We start from the raw sequence: 18,349 nt of genomic DNA, 5'->3' as shown, positions 1-18,349 counted from the left end.
CGCACGTACGACTGTACAAACATGTTCTGATCTTCTGGTGTTTGATAAAGGTGTTGGTGTTAAATTGCAAAATGTGAATAATAAATTTCTTTATTCTACTTTTATTAGAAAAAAGAAATCTCTTTCGTACTGTAGAGGTATGTGGGAAGGTATTTTTCAACTAGAAAATACTGGTTCGATTTATCATGGATTATTTGAATTTATCAATAATAACATCATAGAGAATGATGAAAAAATATACAAATGGAAACTATTTAATAATATCCTTCCAAATGGAATTGTGCTTAAAAGATGGAATATTATTGAGGATGATACATGTTTGATATGTAAAATTAAGGATGATTATCAACACTATTTTATTGAATGTCGATGTGTAGATGCTTTGTGGAATTTAATCCATATATTTTTAGAAAAATATCACTACAATGTACAATTAAGGAAAATGATGTTCATTGCTATAGGTTATAAGATTGCTGATCAGAATTACAGCGAATTTAATGTTCTTTTGTCCTTAATTGGCTATACAATATACAAACATTATCATATTTCTAACAGAAGAGTTGACAATTGTTCTATTGTTTCCCTATTCAAACTATATCTCGATAGAAAGTTACTGTTACAACGATACAGAGATATGAAATTATTGAAGAATATGTCAATGTACTTAAATGAAGAACAAAATAATTAAAAAGATGATTAACAGAATAAATAAAAAAAACATTGTGCAATGATGATAAAACTTGGGGCTCTGAGCGCTTCGTGCTTAAAATGTAGTTATAACAGTTTAATGTATAGATTTTAAATGTAAAAGATGGTGGTCGAGATAAGATCGTAGTTGTGGATAAGAGATAGTTGTAAATGAGAGAAGGTGGTTGAGGTGAAACGGTAGATGAGACGAGATGGTGGTAAACGTGAGATATCGGTTGAGACGAGATGAGGGTAGAAGTGAGAGGTTGTTGAGACAAGATGGTGGTAGAAGTGAGATGGCGGTAGAGACGAGATGGTGGTAGAAGTGAGATGGCGGTAGAAGTGAGATGGCGGTAGAGACGAGATGGTGGTAGAAGTGAGATGGCGGTAGAAGTGAGATAGTGGTAGAGACGAGATGGTGGTAGAAGTAATATGGCTATAGAAGGTAGAAGAGTCAAAACGGAAAATATAAAACTTGTTTTAAATACGCCTGAGACTATATGAATGAGATTAGATACAGGTGTAATAAGCCAATATCTGAGCACACAAAAAAAGTTTCCCATCTACTGTTAGCGGAGACACGGTGTCTCTGGGTTTTATTTACAGGTTTTCTTTATGTGTATACACTATATTTCAATACAGACGTTTTCGTTTATTCGAAACAACCGGTTCGACCTTTTGTTAAAGTAAGTATTTCAAGTATAAATCCTAACACACCTGCACATTTTTAAACAGGCCTGTAAGTGCTTTGTCAAGGCTCGTCTAATTGAAATGAACATATCCGTCATTAATTCATAAACGAACAACTAGGTCCAACCAGTCAAACCGTAACATCGAAAACGGCCAAGGACACACATCCAACTGTAGAGAACAGTCTCTCCATACAATCAACACTGGATAAACCTGACCGTGTTAACGCGACACAGTGTCCGGTACTGTCATCATGGTTACCCGGGGACCAGAGGGCGCTGTCGATCACTTCCGGTCCGTTACTGTAACGCCAAACGGGGGCCACGTATGTCCCGGACACGAACAGCTGGTTGTGGGCATGATCTGGTGAAATATTGAGTTTGATTTAGTCAGTCATATTGAAACACTCGATAAAAGAATTTGCATTTTTTTATTTTTATTTTTACAAAATAAGATATCACTCCACACAAAATATAACGTAAGTTTCACAGGCAGCATGACCCGCATTGAATATTCAACCCGCTTTTATTCTATTTACATTGAAACATAACACTTGTTTTTAAGGATGTACACCACTGAGGATTCAATGTGTTGAGGTCTCGGTTCATCCTAGATCAAATACGTTTTGACTCTTTCAAACAAAATTCATTCATATCTGTTGTCATCTCGAAAATTGAATATGTATCTTTCTTCGCTCTGAGTAGAATCATTTTCATTTTTAATTTAATTATTTCTGATAGCGTTTAAGCTGTACCGAATATCTATGCTCTAAATCTGTATTGTACTCATTTCAATTGAAATAAAAATCAGTCCTATGGTAAATGACAATTGTATCACTTTATGTTTTTGAAATTTTAGGTTAATTTGTACACCACTTATTATCTTTATTCTAAAATATTGCAAAAAAGCAAAAAATTAATTCGAGAAAACAAGTCAGTACACGAAACCCCAATTTTGTTGGCAGATTTAGAAAGGAAATTGGTATTCAAATTATTTTTTTTTCTATAAAGGATCAAAGCTGGAAAACGTTGTTAAAACGAAGCATTAAATAAGGGTTAGGTGTATAATATATATTTTATAAGAAAATACTAAGACATTACAGTCAATATCGTGTACAAGCCAAGCTCCTGAAGTAAGACATTACAGTCAATATCGTGTACAAGCCAAGCTCCTGAAGTAAGACATTACAGTCAATATCGTGTACAAGCCAAGCTCCTGAAGTAAGACATTACAGTCAATATATTGTACAAACCAAGCTCCTGAAGTAAGACATTACAGTCAATATATTGTACAAACCAAGCTCCTGAAGTAAGACATTACAGTCAATATCGTGTACAAGCCAAAGTCCTAAAGTAAGACATTACAGTCAATATCGTGTACAAGCAAAGCTCCTGAAGTAAGACATTACAGTCAATATCGTGTACAAACCAAGCTCCTAAAGTAAGACATTACAGTCAATATATTGTACAAACCAAGCTCCTGAAGTAAGACATTACAGTCAATATATTGTACAAACCAAGCTCCTGAAGTAAGACATTACAGTCAATATATTGTACAAACCAAGCTCCTGAAGTAAGACATTACAGTCAATATATTGTACAAACCAAGCTCCTGAAGTAAGACATTACAGTCAATATATTGTACAAACCAAGCTCCTGAAGTAAGACATTACAGTCAATATCGTGTACAAGCCAAACTCCTAAAGTAAGACATTACAGTCAATATCGTGTACAAACCAAACTCCTAAAGTAAGACATTACAGTCAATATATTGTACAAACCAAGCTCCTGAAGTAAGACATTACAGTCAATATATTGTACAAACCAAGCTCCTGAAGTAAGACATTACAGTCAATATCGTGTACAAGCCAAGCTCCTGAAGTAAGACATTACAGTCAATATATTGTACAAACCAAGCTCCTGAAGTAAGACATTACAGTCAATATATTGTACAAACCAAGCTCCTAAAGTAAGACATTACAGTCAATATCGTGTACAAGCCAAGCTCCTAAAGTAAGACATTACAGTCAATATCGTGTACAAGCCAAGCTCCTGAAGTAAGACATTACAGTCAATATCGTGTACAAGCCAAGCTTCTGAAGTAAGACATTACAGTCAATATATTGTACAAACCAAGCTCCTAAAGTAAGACATTACAGTCAATATCGTGTACAAGCCAAACTCCTAAAGTAAGACATTACAGTCAATATCGTGTACAAGCCAAGCTTCTGAAGTAAGACATTACAGTCAATATCGTGTACAAGCAAAGCTCCTGAAGTAAGACATTACAGTCAATATCGTGTACAAGCAAAGCTCCTGAAGTAAGACATTACAGTCAATATATTGTACAAACAAAGCTCCTAAAGTAAGACATCACAGTCAATATCGTGTACAAACAAAGCTCCTAAAGTAAGACATAACAGTCAATATCGTGTACAAGCCAAGCTTCTGAAGTAAGACATTACAGTCAATATCGTGTACAAGCCAAGCTTCTGAAGTAAGACATTACAGTCAATATCGTGTACAAGCCAAGCTCCTAAAGTAAGACATTACAGTCAATATCGTGTACAAGCAAAGCTCCTGAAGTAAGACATTACAGTCAATATCGTGTACAAGCCAAGCTTCTGAAGTAAGACATTACATTCAATATCGTGTACAAGCCAAACTCCTAAAGTAAGACATTACAGTCAATATCGTGTACAAGCAAAGCTTCTGAAGTAAGACATTACAGTCAATATCGTGTACAAGCCAAGCTCCTAAAGTAAGACATTACAGTCAATATCGTGTACAAGCCAAGCTCCTAAAGTAAGACATTACAGTCAATATATTGTACAAACCAAGCTCCTAAAGTAAGACATTACAGTCAATATCGTGTACAAGCCAAGCTCCTAAAGTAAGACATTACAGTCAATATCGTGTACAAGCCAAGCTCCTAAAGTAAGACATTACAGTCAATATCGTGTACAAGCCAAGCTCCTGAAGTAAGACATTACAGTCAATATCGTGTACAAGCCAAGCTCCTAAAGTAAGACATTACAGTCAATATATTGTACAAACAAAGCTCCTAAAGTAAGACATCACAGTCAATATCGTGTGCAAACCAAGCTCCTGAAGTAAGACATTACAGTCAATATATTGTACAAACCAAGCTCCTGAAGTAAGACATTACAGTCAATATATTGTACAAACCAAGCTCCTGAAGTAAGACATTACAGTCAATATATTGTACAAACCAAGCTCCTGAAGTAAGACATTACAGTCAATATCGTGTACAAACCAAGCTCCTGAAGTAAGACATTACAGTCAATATCGTGTACAAGCCAAGCTCCTGAAGTAAGACATTACAGTCAATATCGTGTACAAGCCAAGCTCCTAAAGTAAGACATTACAGTCAATATATTGTACAAACCAAGCTCCTGAAGTAAGACATTACAGTCAATATCGTGTACAAGCCAAGCTCCTAAAGTAAGACATTACAGTCAATATCGTGTACAAGCCAAGCTCCTGAAGTAAGACATTACAGTCAATATCGTGTACATTTTACAGGCGAGTGTTTTTCTTATAGTAACCGTTGTCTGTTATACTTAACTAGTCTGAAAATATTGTTTGGTTACACAATGGTTCTAGCTGTGATTTGTTAATGGGACACATGTCGATGCATTGTTTTATTCCGGGAGTCCTGTTTCGGTGTATTTACAGATTTTTTCGGAGTAAGTATGTTATTCTTATTTCTACCAGCAAATAAATTATTTCCAGTTCCAATCTGGCAATCCATCGGATATGTTCGATGTAAGTGGATTTTGCAGACATTGCTTTTTCGGGCATTTTTCAGAAATTAGTTATTTTCATCTTGAAATCATAGTCATAAATTTGCTTGATGATTAATTGATATCATGAAAAAATCAGCTTCTTCGCTATGTGTGGGATATGTGGTTATATAATGTATGTTCATAACAATCTATCCAATTATTATGTATTTGTTCCAGGTGTTTCCCGGGAATAGTGACAGAAGTACTACAGTCACTACCACATTTAAGTCCAGATTCCCTGCTCGGTTTTTCCGTATCACACCGATGAACTGGACCGATTACCCAAGTCTACGTTTTGACGTCAGTGGATGTTACCATGTAAATGAAAATGGTAAGCAATTTAAAAATGGCCTCCTTGTGTGTAACTTTTTAAAATGCTGTGGTACATCCAGGATTTGCCTCTTTGTAATCGTGACATTTTGTTTTACAGTTTTATCTCCCCATTACAAGCCTCACCTTACTCCTTGTTTCAAAACGTTCATATCATATGAATAAATCAGAGTTGCCCAAACATGTATACATTTTATGACCATTCATAGCATTTTGTTATCTAAATATTCACTTAAATGCAATGAATGATACAACTGTATATTATCCTATGTAAACATTTTTGGGGTTGCAGACTGGATTTCAGGCCATTATTCAATTACCCCTCCTGTATCCTTATCAGATACTCAGCATTATACAATGAGAGAAGGCTGTCGATCAACATATGAATGTGGCTTATTGTGTCACCAGGAAAACACCTGCCATGCTTTCTTTTTTGACCATAGCAGGGCAATGTGTGAGGATGTGACGAAAACATTTAACATCAAAGGATCAACCAACACAGGATCAACCAACACGGGATCAACCAACACAGGACCAATGCATCCTATTAACAACGTTAACTGCTGGATATCTAGTATGGTCACTTTGCTTCCATAAATGATAGCGTTGTGTATAAATTGTGTTACTATAACATAGAACTATTTTAATAATTTGAATATGTGTGAATACTTTCAAAATGGTGCAATTTTAACTATAGGAAATTAAACAAAAATGCCATATAACATGGAAATAAATATGGACACGTTCTGTTATTAAAGGTACTTAATTTGGAATTATTATCTCTCAAAGATACCTATTTGACAAAACATTAGATTATCTTACCATATACAATATCAATTAACCCATATATTTATTTAACGGGTTTTTTGTATGCATAAATGTTTGCAGAATTTATAATGTCGCTGTTTTCTTTAAAAATATAGTAGTTTTGACTTGTATTTTCTTATAAAATATCTATGCTACACCTATCTCTTATTTAATGCTTCGTTTTAACAACTTTTTCCAGCTTTGATCCTTTATAGAAAAACATATTTTGAATACCAATTTCCTTTCTAAATCTGGGGGTTTCGTGTACTGACTTGTTTGCTCCAATAATTTTGTTTTGCTATTTTGCAATATTTTAGAATAAAAATAATAAGTGGTGTACAAATTAACCTAAAAACTTAAAGTGATAAAAGTGTGTCATTTATCAAAGTAATGTTTTTTATTTCAATTGAAATGAGTACAATACAGATTTAGAGCATAAATATTCGGTACAGCTTAAAACGCTATCAGAAATAATTAAACTAGAAATGAAAATGATGCTACTCAGAGCGAAGAAAGACACATATTCAAATTTCGAGATGACAACAGATATGCATGAATTTTGTCTGAAAGTCTCAAAACGTATTTGATCTAGGATGAACCGAGACCTCAACACATTGAATCCTCAGTAGTGTACATCATTAAAAATAAGTGTTATGTTTCAATGTAAATAGAATAAAAATAGAATAATAGCGGGTTGAATATTCAAAGCGCATCATGCTGCCTGTGAAACTAACGCTATATTTTGTGTGGAGTGATATCTCAACTTGTATTTTTTTACAATAAAAAATTTTTTATCGAGTGTTTCAATATGACTGACTAAATCAAACTCAATATTTCACCAGATCATGCCCACAACCAGCTGTTCGTGTCCGGGACATACGTGGCCCCCGATTGGCGTTACAGTAACGGACCGGAAGTGATCGACAGCGCCCTCTGGTCCCCGGGTAACCATGATGACAGTACCGGACACTGTGTCGCGTTAACACGGTCAGGTTTATCCAGTGTTGATTGTATGGAGAGACTGTTCTCTATATGTGGATGAGTGTCCTTGGCCGTTTTCGATGTTACGGTTTGACTGGTTGGACCTAGTTGTTCGTTTATGAATTAAGGACTGGTCTGTTGATTTCAATTAGACGAATCTTGACAAAGCACTTACAGGCCTGTATAAAAATGTGCAGGTGTGTCAGGATTTATACTTGAAATACTTACTTTAACAAAAGGTCGAACCGGTTGTTTCGAATAAACGAAAACGTCTGTATTGAAATACAGTGTATACACATATAGAAAACCTGTAAACAAAAGCCAGAGACACCGTGTCTCCGCTAACAGTAGATGGGAAACAATGTTTTTATTAGATGTACATGTGTATGTGATGTTTAGCCATAATGGTCTAGTTGTCAAAAGTGCAACAACTTGGCTATAGTTATTGGTTTATGGTATAGTTATTAATGTTTTCTTAGGTATTGTAATATATTAAATAAACCTGTCGTGTGTCATGATGTTGGGAAAACTGTTCTTCTTTTCAAAAATTCTTTTCAATATCAGTAACTTGCTATCGTAAAGTCGTCAGCCCACTACTTGTGAGTACGTATCCCCGGCGCGATGTATTGTGGCCCTGTAATCTTGACAATGGTTTTCGTTAGTTTCTGTGTCATTTCAATGTTGAAGTTGACGTTGTGTAGAAGTCAAACGCAGATTTTGTAGGTTCAGCATGTTTAATGAATAATGCTGGAGAGACCCAGCACTCAGGTAGAGTACTTGGGGAGTGACAACAATACATGATGTCGATGGGATTCATATAGGCCAAAGTGTTCATGCTGAATAATATATACGAAGTTACATCAAGACCTGACCACTAGTAGGCATGACACATCACAGCTATGTGTATCTGTATATGTAAATGTCTAGTGAGCGTCAATATGTTAAAATTTAGAAGATGTTATGATTTCCACAATTTCCTCACCCGTGCTTTTATGCACCCCATTAACAACTATTGATTTCGCCCTCCTTATCAGTTCGTTATGATACACTTACTTTGTGAAATTTCTATGAAGAGGAATTTAAGTTTTAGACCTTGTTTAAATTAGTGATATTTGTTCTATTCAAATATTACTTCTTAACTGAATTATAACATAACTTGGCTGATAAGAAGTGTGTATGAATTATGTCTAACCTTCAGTTTTTCATTTGTACTGTTGAGTCGTCGATTGGTGTGTTGCATGTGGCGAAATATGAAAAAAATGTACATTTCAGTTTAACAAATCCACAGGATTCGATACATGTTTCTGTCAGCAAATAACCTTGCTACTATGCTTACAAGTGTCTATAGCATAATTCGACTTCACAAAAACATACACGTCGAGTCCTTTTCCCCCTTGTCATTCAAATGGCGGTTGTAAACTATGTCATGCATATGTGTTACATAGGAAAGCAATCAATCATCACAAATATTCCTATTACAGATTTTTAGTAACACTGAACATAAAACGAAGACTAGTTTTGAGAAAAAAAAATCCAATCAATGTAAAAGGGGCAAAATATGCAGGTTAGTTGAAATGCACTAATATCCTAAATTTAACATTTTCTCTTGAAAACAGTATTTCAACTATGTTCAGATGACATTATAACACTGAATATGTACATAGGGGCAGTTTAAAGGTAGTGACCGCTGGTCAGTAGTTTTTTCCAGATACGTCTTTCCTCCACCAATAAATCTGGCACGTCCTTGCATGACCCAGTCTGTTAATGCGACTTTAAACTAATAAAACCCAAACCCAAAGTATGTACGTGATATCAATTGGAACGCCTCCAAATATGTCTTTTTGCATGATATAATCTACAATAGCAAGTTGCATGATATGTCAAAATTCTACAAACAACACAACGATCTACGAGTCCACAGTAATCCCTAAGGTTAGGTTCGAAGCATAATCACTTTTAATCAACTAAGTTATGTTCAAGTACACCTAGGAGGTGATATTTAGGCATACGAACTATCATTTGTTTAAACAGGTGTTATGTATAGTTATTAGATAAGGGAGGTAACTCATATAGCTATATTATCAATACATCCTAAGGTCATATCATTAATTTAGTATATAGAACTTTCTAGAATATTATCATGTATAAACAAATATGTTTGTAAACATGTTGAATATAAAGTAGGGATCTAGAATGATATATTTCTAGACAGTTCTGTGGGTTTATTTGTTAACTTTTTTAGTTACATATTTCTAGAAGTAGAAGGTTCTCCAATATTCTTGAAATTGGGTTTAGCTACATAAGTTACATGTATATATACTCCAGCTGTCCAAGGCTAATCAGAACTGTAATTAGACATATCAAAAATTGTACAGCGCCATATTAGACTCTATTTGGAGAGCTATTGTGACTTTATCTGTGGATTGTAACAACACATTGTGTGGATTTATTCATATTGCCTGGAACTTTACAAAGTATCTGTGGACATTAAGTTTCCTCGCACATTTGTGAACATTATTAATTCGGAACCTGAAAGGATTAAGGATCATACCAGGACATTCACATATAGATAAGTAACACATGAAATTCTCGTATTACTCTTGTACCACCACCAATTACTTTAGATATTGTAAACCCTCTCATTATAAAATTGTATATATAATTAAATTGTGTTTTGAATTTAGCTGCTGGTTTTTCATTTCTGTTATTCTTTTGTCATAACACAGGGTCTAAAACCTTAAGGAAGGTACATAGTTTTGACAACCGCGCCATTTCACCTAACGTTACACAGGAAGCTGTGGAAGTTGCTTTGAATTCAAGAATGCTTTTCGATATAATACGATATTCCACTTAGATATTTTTCTCTTACACATAATATCTCATTTCTAAAACGATTTTAAAATTAAATCAAATAAATACAATAAAGTGCCAATTAGATGATGTCTTGTTTTGATAGTTTTGTTTTAAATGTGAATGGAAGTATCGCTGGTCGCAAGAAATGATAAAATATGATCCGTCCGTAAAAACATTCCGGAAATAAAAAACAACCGCATATGAATGCCTTTTAAACCAAATATATGGAGAAAGTTATAAGAATAAACAGGCATAAACCAAGTGTAATGTCACAAAAACAAATGAATTGATGTAATGTTTGTGCCACTTTTTTATTTTTATTTTTTGTCGTGTTTTTAAAAATAGTCAAATATGACCTATTTAAGCACATGATGAAACTTTAATGGAAGTAAGGGTACATGTACGAGTTACAAACTTTTAAACTTGCGAAATTGTAAAAAAAAAAATTATTAAAGACCCATGTTTTTATATGCTATTGATAAATGCATTACCTTGGGTATATCATATGTAAATATTATGAATAATTCGACAATAATGTCGAGTCATTTAAACATACAAACGTGATCATTACAACAATAAAGCATACTAAATATAGGTTCTGTAAAGTTTCGATTGCGTTATATATATAGGCCTATTATATTTCTACCTAATTGCCATTCAGTAGTGTTATTGATAGGTGTGTTTATACCTAAGGCTGGGGTGTTTTATCTTTGCGCTGTCAAGGTACTGTGTTGCACGATTGTATAGACATACCACAACATAAATAAACACGTATATATATGTAACTAAACGGATTCCGAGAACATATAAGACGCATATTCTGTCTGTGTAAGCACATGAGAAAAGTAACGTGCGTACCATACATCAGTACGACGATGACAAAGACGTAGATTAAGGTAAGTGTAAACACTGCATTGATCATATTAAATACGGCCTCCTGGGTATGCAGTGAGCTGCGAATGTGTATGTCTTGCATGTTTTGGGAAGCTGCGGTATATTTGTGATATCTCTTTGCAATATACAGTTTATATTGGAATGTCTTTCTCATTTTATCAGTTAAGCATGTCAATAGAGACATCACACCCCACGCGGTCACATTATACTAACAACGGGCGAACCAGTCGTTCCTCTCCAAAGTTAACGTCAACAGCTGTACATAACATTTTATTGATGCATTGCTATAGTAGCCGCTTGGTTTTCGTTATTAGGATATTAATTAATTGTATTCATTTTAAGTTATAGAGATTAGGTCAAAACAAATATGTCTGTTTAGGGTAACCCGACCGACCCTATTTGTTTTCCACGTTTCTACGAAAGAAAAAAATTAAAAGTCGGTATTTCGATCTCAGACTCCATTTTCGGCCATTGATTTAGAGTAAAAACACTAAAAAAATATATCCCGACCTACCGACCCTATTCTTTGGCCAATGTAACTCTAAACAAACATATTTTCGGCCTTAACACCTTTATGTATTGTAATTTTAGTGTACGTGTAAAAAATTTAATGTCATATGCCGCATTGTTTATGTTAACAAATCAATAATCATAATTTTTATTTTAATTTTAATTATTTCATAAACAGCCAAAAGGTATTAATGTGTTGAGAATTACTTTACATTTTTAAGTTAAGGAGATAAGCCGATAACTGTAATATAGGTGTGAGAGGGTACAGCAACGAAGTGCTGTTCTCTCTCTCACACATATAGTACAGTTTGAAACTTTTAAAACAAACTGAGTGGTTAAAGATTATATATCAGTGTAGTGGGCCATGGATAAGATTTTTGGATACCTTTAAAATAAAAAAGTGCTTAAAGCTGACAATGCAAGTTAAAAACATGCATTTGAAATTAAAAAAAAGGGTAACGAAATATTTTTTTTCGAAAATTGTTTCTGAGACATCCCCTAGTTATGACAGTGCGGTATCTAAGGAAGTGGCAGCCATTTTTCTTTTGTTCTGCTTAGTAACCTTCACTGGCCAACCCCCTATATAAAGCACGGGACACTTGACACACGTGTGTCATTCTAAACATGTCTTGTCTCAGATACACATGCCCCGATATTGCAAATAACAATGTCAAATTGAAAATAAACACTGCACTCACCTGACAATATTTCATTGAAGTAATGGATGAATGTGTTGTCAGCTATATCCCAATATATGTCCAATACGAACTTTTATCGCACCTCGGACAGAAATGTCCCCAAATGATTGGCGGAGAGCCGTCACGTGGTGACCCCCTATCACTTTATAGGGGGTAAGTAAATTTTATTTTGGTGAAATATGGCGGCTCTCGACCTCGCTTCAAAATTTTAACACATTATCTTCAACTAAATATACCACTTCATTACCGTAAAACTATATATTAATTGTTAATTTTTGTGTAAAAATAACTTGAATCGTTTTTATACTTCAAATTATTTGAAATGCATTTTTTTAAATACGAGTTGCTTCCCTACGCCAGTTTGAAAGTTGATGACGCGGCGAAAGTCAAACGTAACAAGTCAGGTACTATAGTCACATGTATATGGTCAGTTGAGTGCATCGAATACGATGATATACGTGAAGATATGTGGACGGATTATTGTTTGGATTTCTATTCAGTTGCGTTGAAATTTTATTTTGAGAAACATCTAAATGACAACTTAGAGGAGTTGACATGTTTTCTTGCTAAAAAAAGTCCCATATAGTTTTACATGTGAGGGTTTTGTTTACCTATTTGTAGGTGATATATACTGTGGACTGCTAGGTGTATATGTACATAAATGAGCGCACGTGTATCGATTCACGCGCCTTATATAGGGGTCGATGAGTCGTCGGAATGTAAAACAAAAATGGCTGTCCTCAACCGGGGAATGTCTCATAAACGATTCTTGAAATTTGACTATACTTACATAAAAAAAAATCATTTTAATAATTTTAACTTACATTGCAGCTACAAGATATTGGGATATTACAAGAAATTCGATATAGGATATTTATTTGTGTGTTGGTAAACTAAATAACATGTGTGATTTACCCCAACAAAGAGTTTATGAATACGAAAATTATGTCCATTGGATTTACAGGAATATACTTAAATATTATAATAGACGTGGCTGGTAGGAGCATACATAATGTAAGAGTGCACTAGTGAATGTGGAACACATATTGAAATCAAAATGGTCAATGATCACCCAATGTTGTATATATGTACATGCAACATGGAACACGCTCGTGTGCATGCTTTGCTGCAGAAGAAGTGACAGTGTACATTCAGCCCTAAAATATTACCAACGAAAAACAGTGCAGGATGTATTTAAAAAAAGTTTATTTTCAAACAAGGAATTAATATATTCAGCTTGAAATTCTGAATATTGTCAATATTGTCTATGAAAGATATGTGTATATATTCAAGACATAAGCATGTCATTCTCATAAAAGTGTTTTGAAACTCTTCTGGAATTGCTTATGCCTTGACACTTCGATATGTACTCAGGGTTTACCTAACTGGTTGATAAGTGACTGTCCAAAATATAATTACATCTAAACCGGGCAGCAGTCCAAAATATTAATATGAACCGGCTACAGGTCACTTATAGACCAGTAATGGGTACATCCTGTACATTCCATGAAATACAACACTAAAAGAACAAAGGATTTACGCTAACTGTGTTTTAGATTATATTTATAAGACACTGCTAAATGTTAGGCCATTGGCTATGATTATTTTGAATACGTTAGGATGAACTGACGTTATGACGCCATCAAGATTGCCGCCATTTCAAATTTCACTAACAAGTGAAAACTAGTCATAACCTTGGGTATATCATATGAAAACATTGTGAATAATTCGACTATAATGTCGGGTCATTTAAATATATAAAACATGATCATTACAACAATAAAGCATACTAAATATAGGTTCTGTAAAGTTTCGATTGCGTAATATATATAGGCCTACTATATATTTCTACCGAATTGTCATTTAGTAGTGTTATTGGTAGGTGTGTGTTCAACCCGTCTATACCAACGCGGAGACGTTTTATTTTTGTGTTTTCAAGGTACTGTGCTGTACGTTTGTAAAGACATACCACAACATAAATAAACACTATGTAACTAAACGGATTCCGAGAACATATAAGACGCATATTCTGTCTGTGTAAGCACATGAGAAAAGTAACGTGCGTACCATACATCAGTACGACGATGGCAAAGACGTAGATTAAGGTAGGTGTAAACACTGCATTGATCATATTAAATACGGCCTCCTGGGTATGCAGTGAGCTGCGAATGTGTATGTCTTGCATGTTTTGGGAAGCTGCGGTATATTTGTGATATCTCTTTGCAATATACAGTTTATATTGGAATGTCTTTCTCATTTTATCAGTTAAGCATGTTAACAGAGACATCACACCCCACGCGGTCACATTATACTAACAACGGGCGAACCAGTCGTTCCTCTCCAAAGTTAACGTCAACAGCTGTACATAACATTTTATTGATGCATTGCTATAGTAGCCGCTTGGTTTTCGTTATTAGGATATTAATTAATTGTATTAATATTACATATTTTCGGCCTTAACACCTTTATGTATTGTAAATTTAGTGTACGTGTAAACCATTTTAAGTCATATGCCGCATTGTTTATGTTAACAAATCAATAATCATGATTTTTATTATTTCATAAACAACCAAAAGGTATTAATGTTTTGAGAATTACTTTACATTATGTACTTACAATGCATAGATTTTAATCTTACAGGTACATATATGAACTGAAATCATAATACTTTACATGTACAGTGCAGTAATCTGAGTATATACTGTCAAACTACGAAGCGAAATTGTGATCTACAATTCCATTTCACATTTTTACAGTGGTATTTTTAATAACAATCTAAATATAAATAAGGTGATGAGAGCAAGACTTTTACAATGCATATATTTTGTATTGTAAGTTAAGGAGATAAGCCGATAACTGTAATATAGGTGTGAGAGGGTACAGCAACGAAGTGCTGTTCTCTCTCACACATATAGTACAGTTTGAAACTTATCTCTAACTAAAACACAGTTCCTTTTATGTTAATATAACCCTACTATACAAAGCATTCATCACTTATACACCAGGTGGGTAGCATATGCTGAAAATAACAACAATGTGCATTCATCCATATCATTCTATTCATCACATGTCATACCAGTAACAGGTAAAGCATGCACATTTTCACTCACGTGTTTATGAGTACAGACAAACATACCAATGCATTCATCACATATAAACCTGGTGAACCTACAATATCCATAGTCATCCTTGTATAACGAATATTATTCATTTCTAAAATGTCTTCCAAGAATGGACATAGCCTTCCTCTACCAGGACATCGACTCTTTAGTGGTGATTACATGATTAGTTATACATTGTATATAGAAACTGAAAAGGATTAACAATGTGTGATTTAGTGTTTCCTTGCATATGAAACAAACATCAGCTTTGCTTTACCTGAAAGACACTCGCCAAAATAAAGTTTTTAAAACAAACTGAATGTTAAAACACTATTTCTACCACAATAGGGGGTGTAACACTGCAGCTGTTGATTAACAATTTGTTTATACCACACGTGGTATAAACTCTGTACGCATTCTGATTGGCTGACACGGTGAACTTTGACCGAACTACTTCTTTCCCAGTGTCACGTCATCATTGTCAACGTCATCAATAATCAATTGACGTCATTCTATGTTGTGATGGCCGCTTGACGTCCAAAACTGCTGTTGGAAAGCGTATGCGCCGTGGTCATTGTGTCATAATACGTGACGTTTTCATACATGTTAAATTGACCTTTATTACTAATTATACATCTTGCCGGACAAGAATTTTACTGATGAGTTTCGTAGTTTTAACGTTTATGAACGTTTATCTTGACGGTAATGGCTTGATGATTATCTGGCGGGAAATAGACGATGCCGTGTCGTGCGAATGCTTTTACATGTATACATGTAGTCCGACATTGAGTTTTATTTTCTGGAAGCAATTTTGAAGATTTGAACTCAATAAGACGTTAAATGAGTATTTTTTGACCCTAAAGATGTTCCCAATTAGAAGAATTTGATATCTTTATTCTTTATTGATTCTTTATCAAACGCTGACTTTTGAATATTAATTAGAGTCTTTTTGCTGATGAAAATATTACTACACCTTATTTGCATATTTCTGTAAATACATGTTACCGTATCCCTGCCGTATTTCTATCGGCTAAAACCGAATATTATTGTGGTAGAAACAGGTCACACTACTCGTGGTTGTTGAATATTGAATTTATTCCACACTCGTAAGTTATTTTTTAAAAGTTACAAAAGACACTCGCTAAAGCTCGTGTCTTTTGTAACTTTTAAAAAATAACTCACTCGGGTGGGATAAATTCAATATTCAACAACCACTCATTGTGTAACCTCTATATATCAGTAAAGTGGGCCATGGATAAGATTTTTGGATACCATGAAAATAAAAAAAGTGCTTTAGATATTGAAAAATTACAAGAAATTCGTTATAGGATATTTATGTGTGTTGGTAAACTAAATATTACCCTAACAAAGAGTTGATGAATACGAAAACTATGTCCATTGGATTTACAGGAATATACTTAAATATTATAACAGACGTGGCCGGTAGGAGCATACATAATGTAAGAGTGCACTAGTGAATGTGGAAATCATATTGAAATCAAAATGGTCAAAGATCACCCAATGTTGTATATATGTACCTGCAACATGGAACACGCTCGTGTGCATGCTTTGCTGCAGAAGAAGTGACAGTGTACATTCAGCCCTAAAATATTACCACAGTGAATGATGTATTTTAGATGTATTTTAGAAAAGTTTATTTTCAAACAAGGAATTAATACATTCAGCTTGAAATTCTGAATATTGTCAATATTGTCTATGAAAGATATATCTATGTTATTCAAGACATTAACATATCATTCTCATAAAAAGGTGTTTTGAAACTCTTCTGGAATTGCTTATGCCTTGACACTTCGAGCTGTACTCAGGGTTTACCTAACTGGTTGATAAGTGACTGTCCAAAATATGATTACATATAAACCGGGCAGCAGTCCAAAATATTAATATGAACCGGCTACAGGTCACTTATAGTCATATACTTGGGTATATCATATGAAAACATTGTGAATAATTCGATAATAATGTCGGGTCATTTAAACATACAAACCTGATCATTTCAACAATAAAGCATACTAAATATAGGTTATGTAAAGTTTCGATTGCGTAATATATATAGGCCTATTATATTTCTACCAAATTGTCATTCAGTAGTGTTATTGGTAGGTGTGTGTTTAACCCGTCTATACCAACGCGGAGACGTTTTATTTTTGTGTTTTCAAGGTACTGTGCTGTACGTTTGTAAAGACATACCACAACATAAATAAACACTATGTAACTGAACGGATTCCGAGAACATATAAGACGCATATTCTGTCTGTGTAAGCACATGAGAAAAGTAACGTGCGTACCATACATCAGTACGACGATGGCAAAATAAGTACATTAAAGTTACTAAATCATTAGATTTACATAGATTTCTTAGGGTTTTTGACTTCCTACAAACGTTCTTATACCTGAAATTAGAAAGTTTTCAAAATTACAACATTTAATTTGAACTATTGGCAATGTTTATCAACGTTAAAATATCGCCAAACACAACAAGAAATTGTATCTGTCGGCATTGAATGTTTACAACGGAAAGAACCGAGTGCATCATTGAGTTCGGAATCGAGGTCGCTGAAAATCTCATCCGGCTAATGGATATAGATGTAATAACACCACTAAGAGGCAACTTATATTTTATCGGTTACATTGGCCTGATTAAGCGTAATAGCCGATACATTTACAGCGTATCTCAGTGGCGTAGAAAGAAACGTAATGGGGGGGGGGGGGGGTGCAAAGGTCCTCAATATTTGGACCCCCCCCTCCTCGCCCCGCACCCGCAGGAGGAGATTGATTCTTTAATTCAACACACAACCATATATACTTTATAAACTTTTTTCATATATCGTTGAGTAGAATCCTTGTACACATTTATAGACAGTGGCGTCGATAAACGGAAACTAATGAATACGCAAATTGCCATGCTAGCGCCAAAGGTGCGATATTTTGGTGTTGGGGGGGGGGGGCGACAATCTCCTACGAGAAAAAAA

General features: G+C 34.4%; 1 protein-coding gene and 1 long non-coding RNA gene across 2 annotated transcripts; both read left to right on the top strand.

Annotated features, from left to right (window-relative positions):
- Nucleotides 1-1,630: 1,630 nt before the first annotated feature.
- LOC138335653 (uncharacterized) lies at nucleotides 1,631-7,618 on the top strand. Its single transcript, XM_069284817.1, has 4 exons — nucleotides 1,631-1,702; nucleotides 5,363-5,516; nucleotides 5,808-6,089; nucleotides 7,141-7,618. Exons 1-4 carry the CDS (start codon nucleotides 1,631-1,633, stop codon nucleotides 7,362-7,364), a joined length of 732 nt encoding a protein of 243 aa, XP_069140918.1. The 3' UTR covers nucleotides 7,365-7,618.
- A 3,241-nt stretch (nucleotides 7,619-10,859) lies between these two features.
- Nucleotides 10,860-17,684, top strand: LOC138334266 (uncharacterized). The gene is made up of 3 exons (XR_011210079.1): nucleotides 10,860-11,052; nucleotides 14,198-14,363; nucleotides 17,538-17,684. It is a non-coding gene; the product is annotated as an uncharacterized lncRNA (long non-coding RNA).
- The last annotated feature ends 665 nt before the right edge of the window (nucleotides 17,685-18,349 follow it).

The sequence above is a fragment of the Argopecten irradians genome, chromosome 11 (genome assembly GCF_041381155.1).
Source record: "Argopecten irradians isolate NY chromosome 11, Ai_NY, whole genome shotgun sequence".
Taxonomy (NCBI): Eukaryota; Metazoa; Mollusca; class Bivalvia; order Pectinida; family Pectinidae; genus Argopecten; species Argopecten irradians.
The sequence above is the reverse complement of the archived record's forward strand: the minus strand, read 5'-3'. Positions and strand labels throughout refer to the sequence as shown.

Excerpts from the sequence above, each read along its gene's own strand:
- LOC138335653 (XM_069284817.1), top strand. The coding sequence starts at position 1,631 with ATGGTTACCCGGGGACCAGAGGGCGCTGTCGATCACTTCCGGTCCGTT. Across the intron at positions 1,703-5,362 it reads TAACGCCAAACGGGGGCCAC|GTGTTTCCCGGGAATAGTGA; the intron begins GTATGTCCCGGA and ends TATTTGTTCCAG. Across the intron at positions 5,517-5,807 it reads TTACCATGTAAATGAAAATG|ACTGGATTTCAGGCCATTAT; the intron begins GTAAGCAATTTA and ends TTGGGGTTGCAG.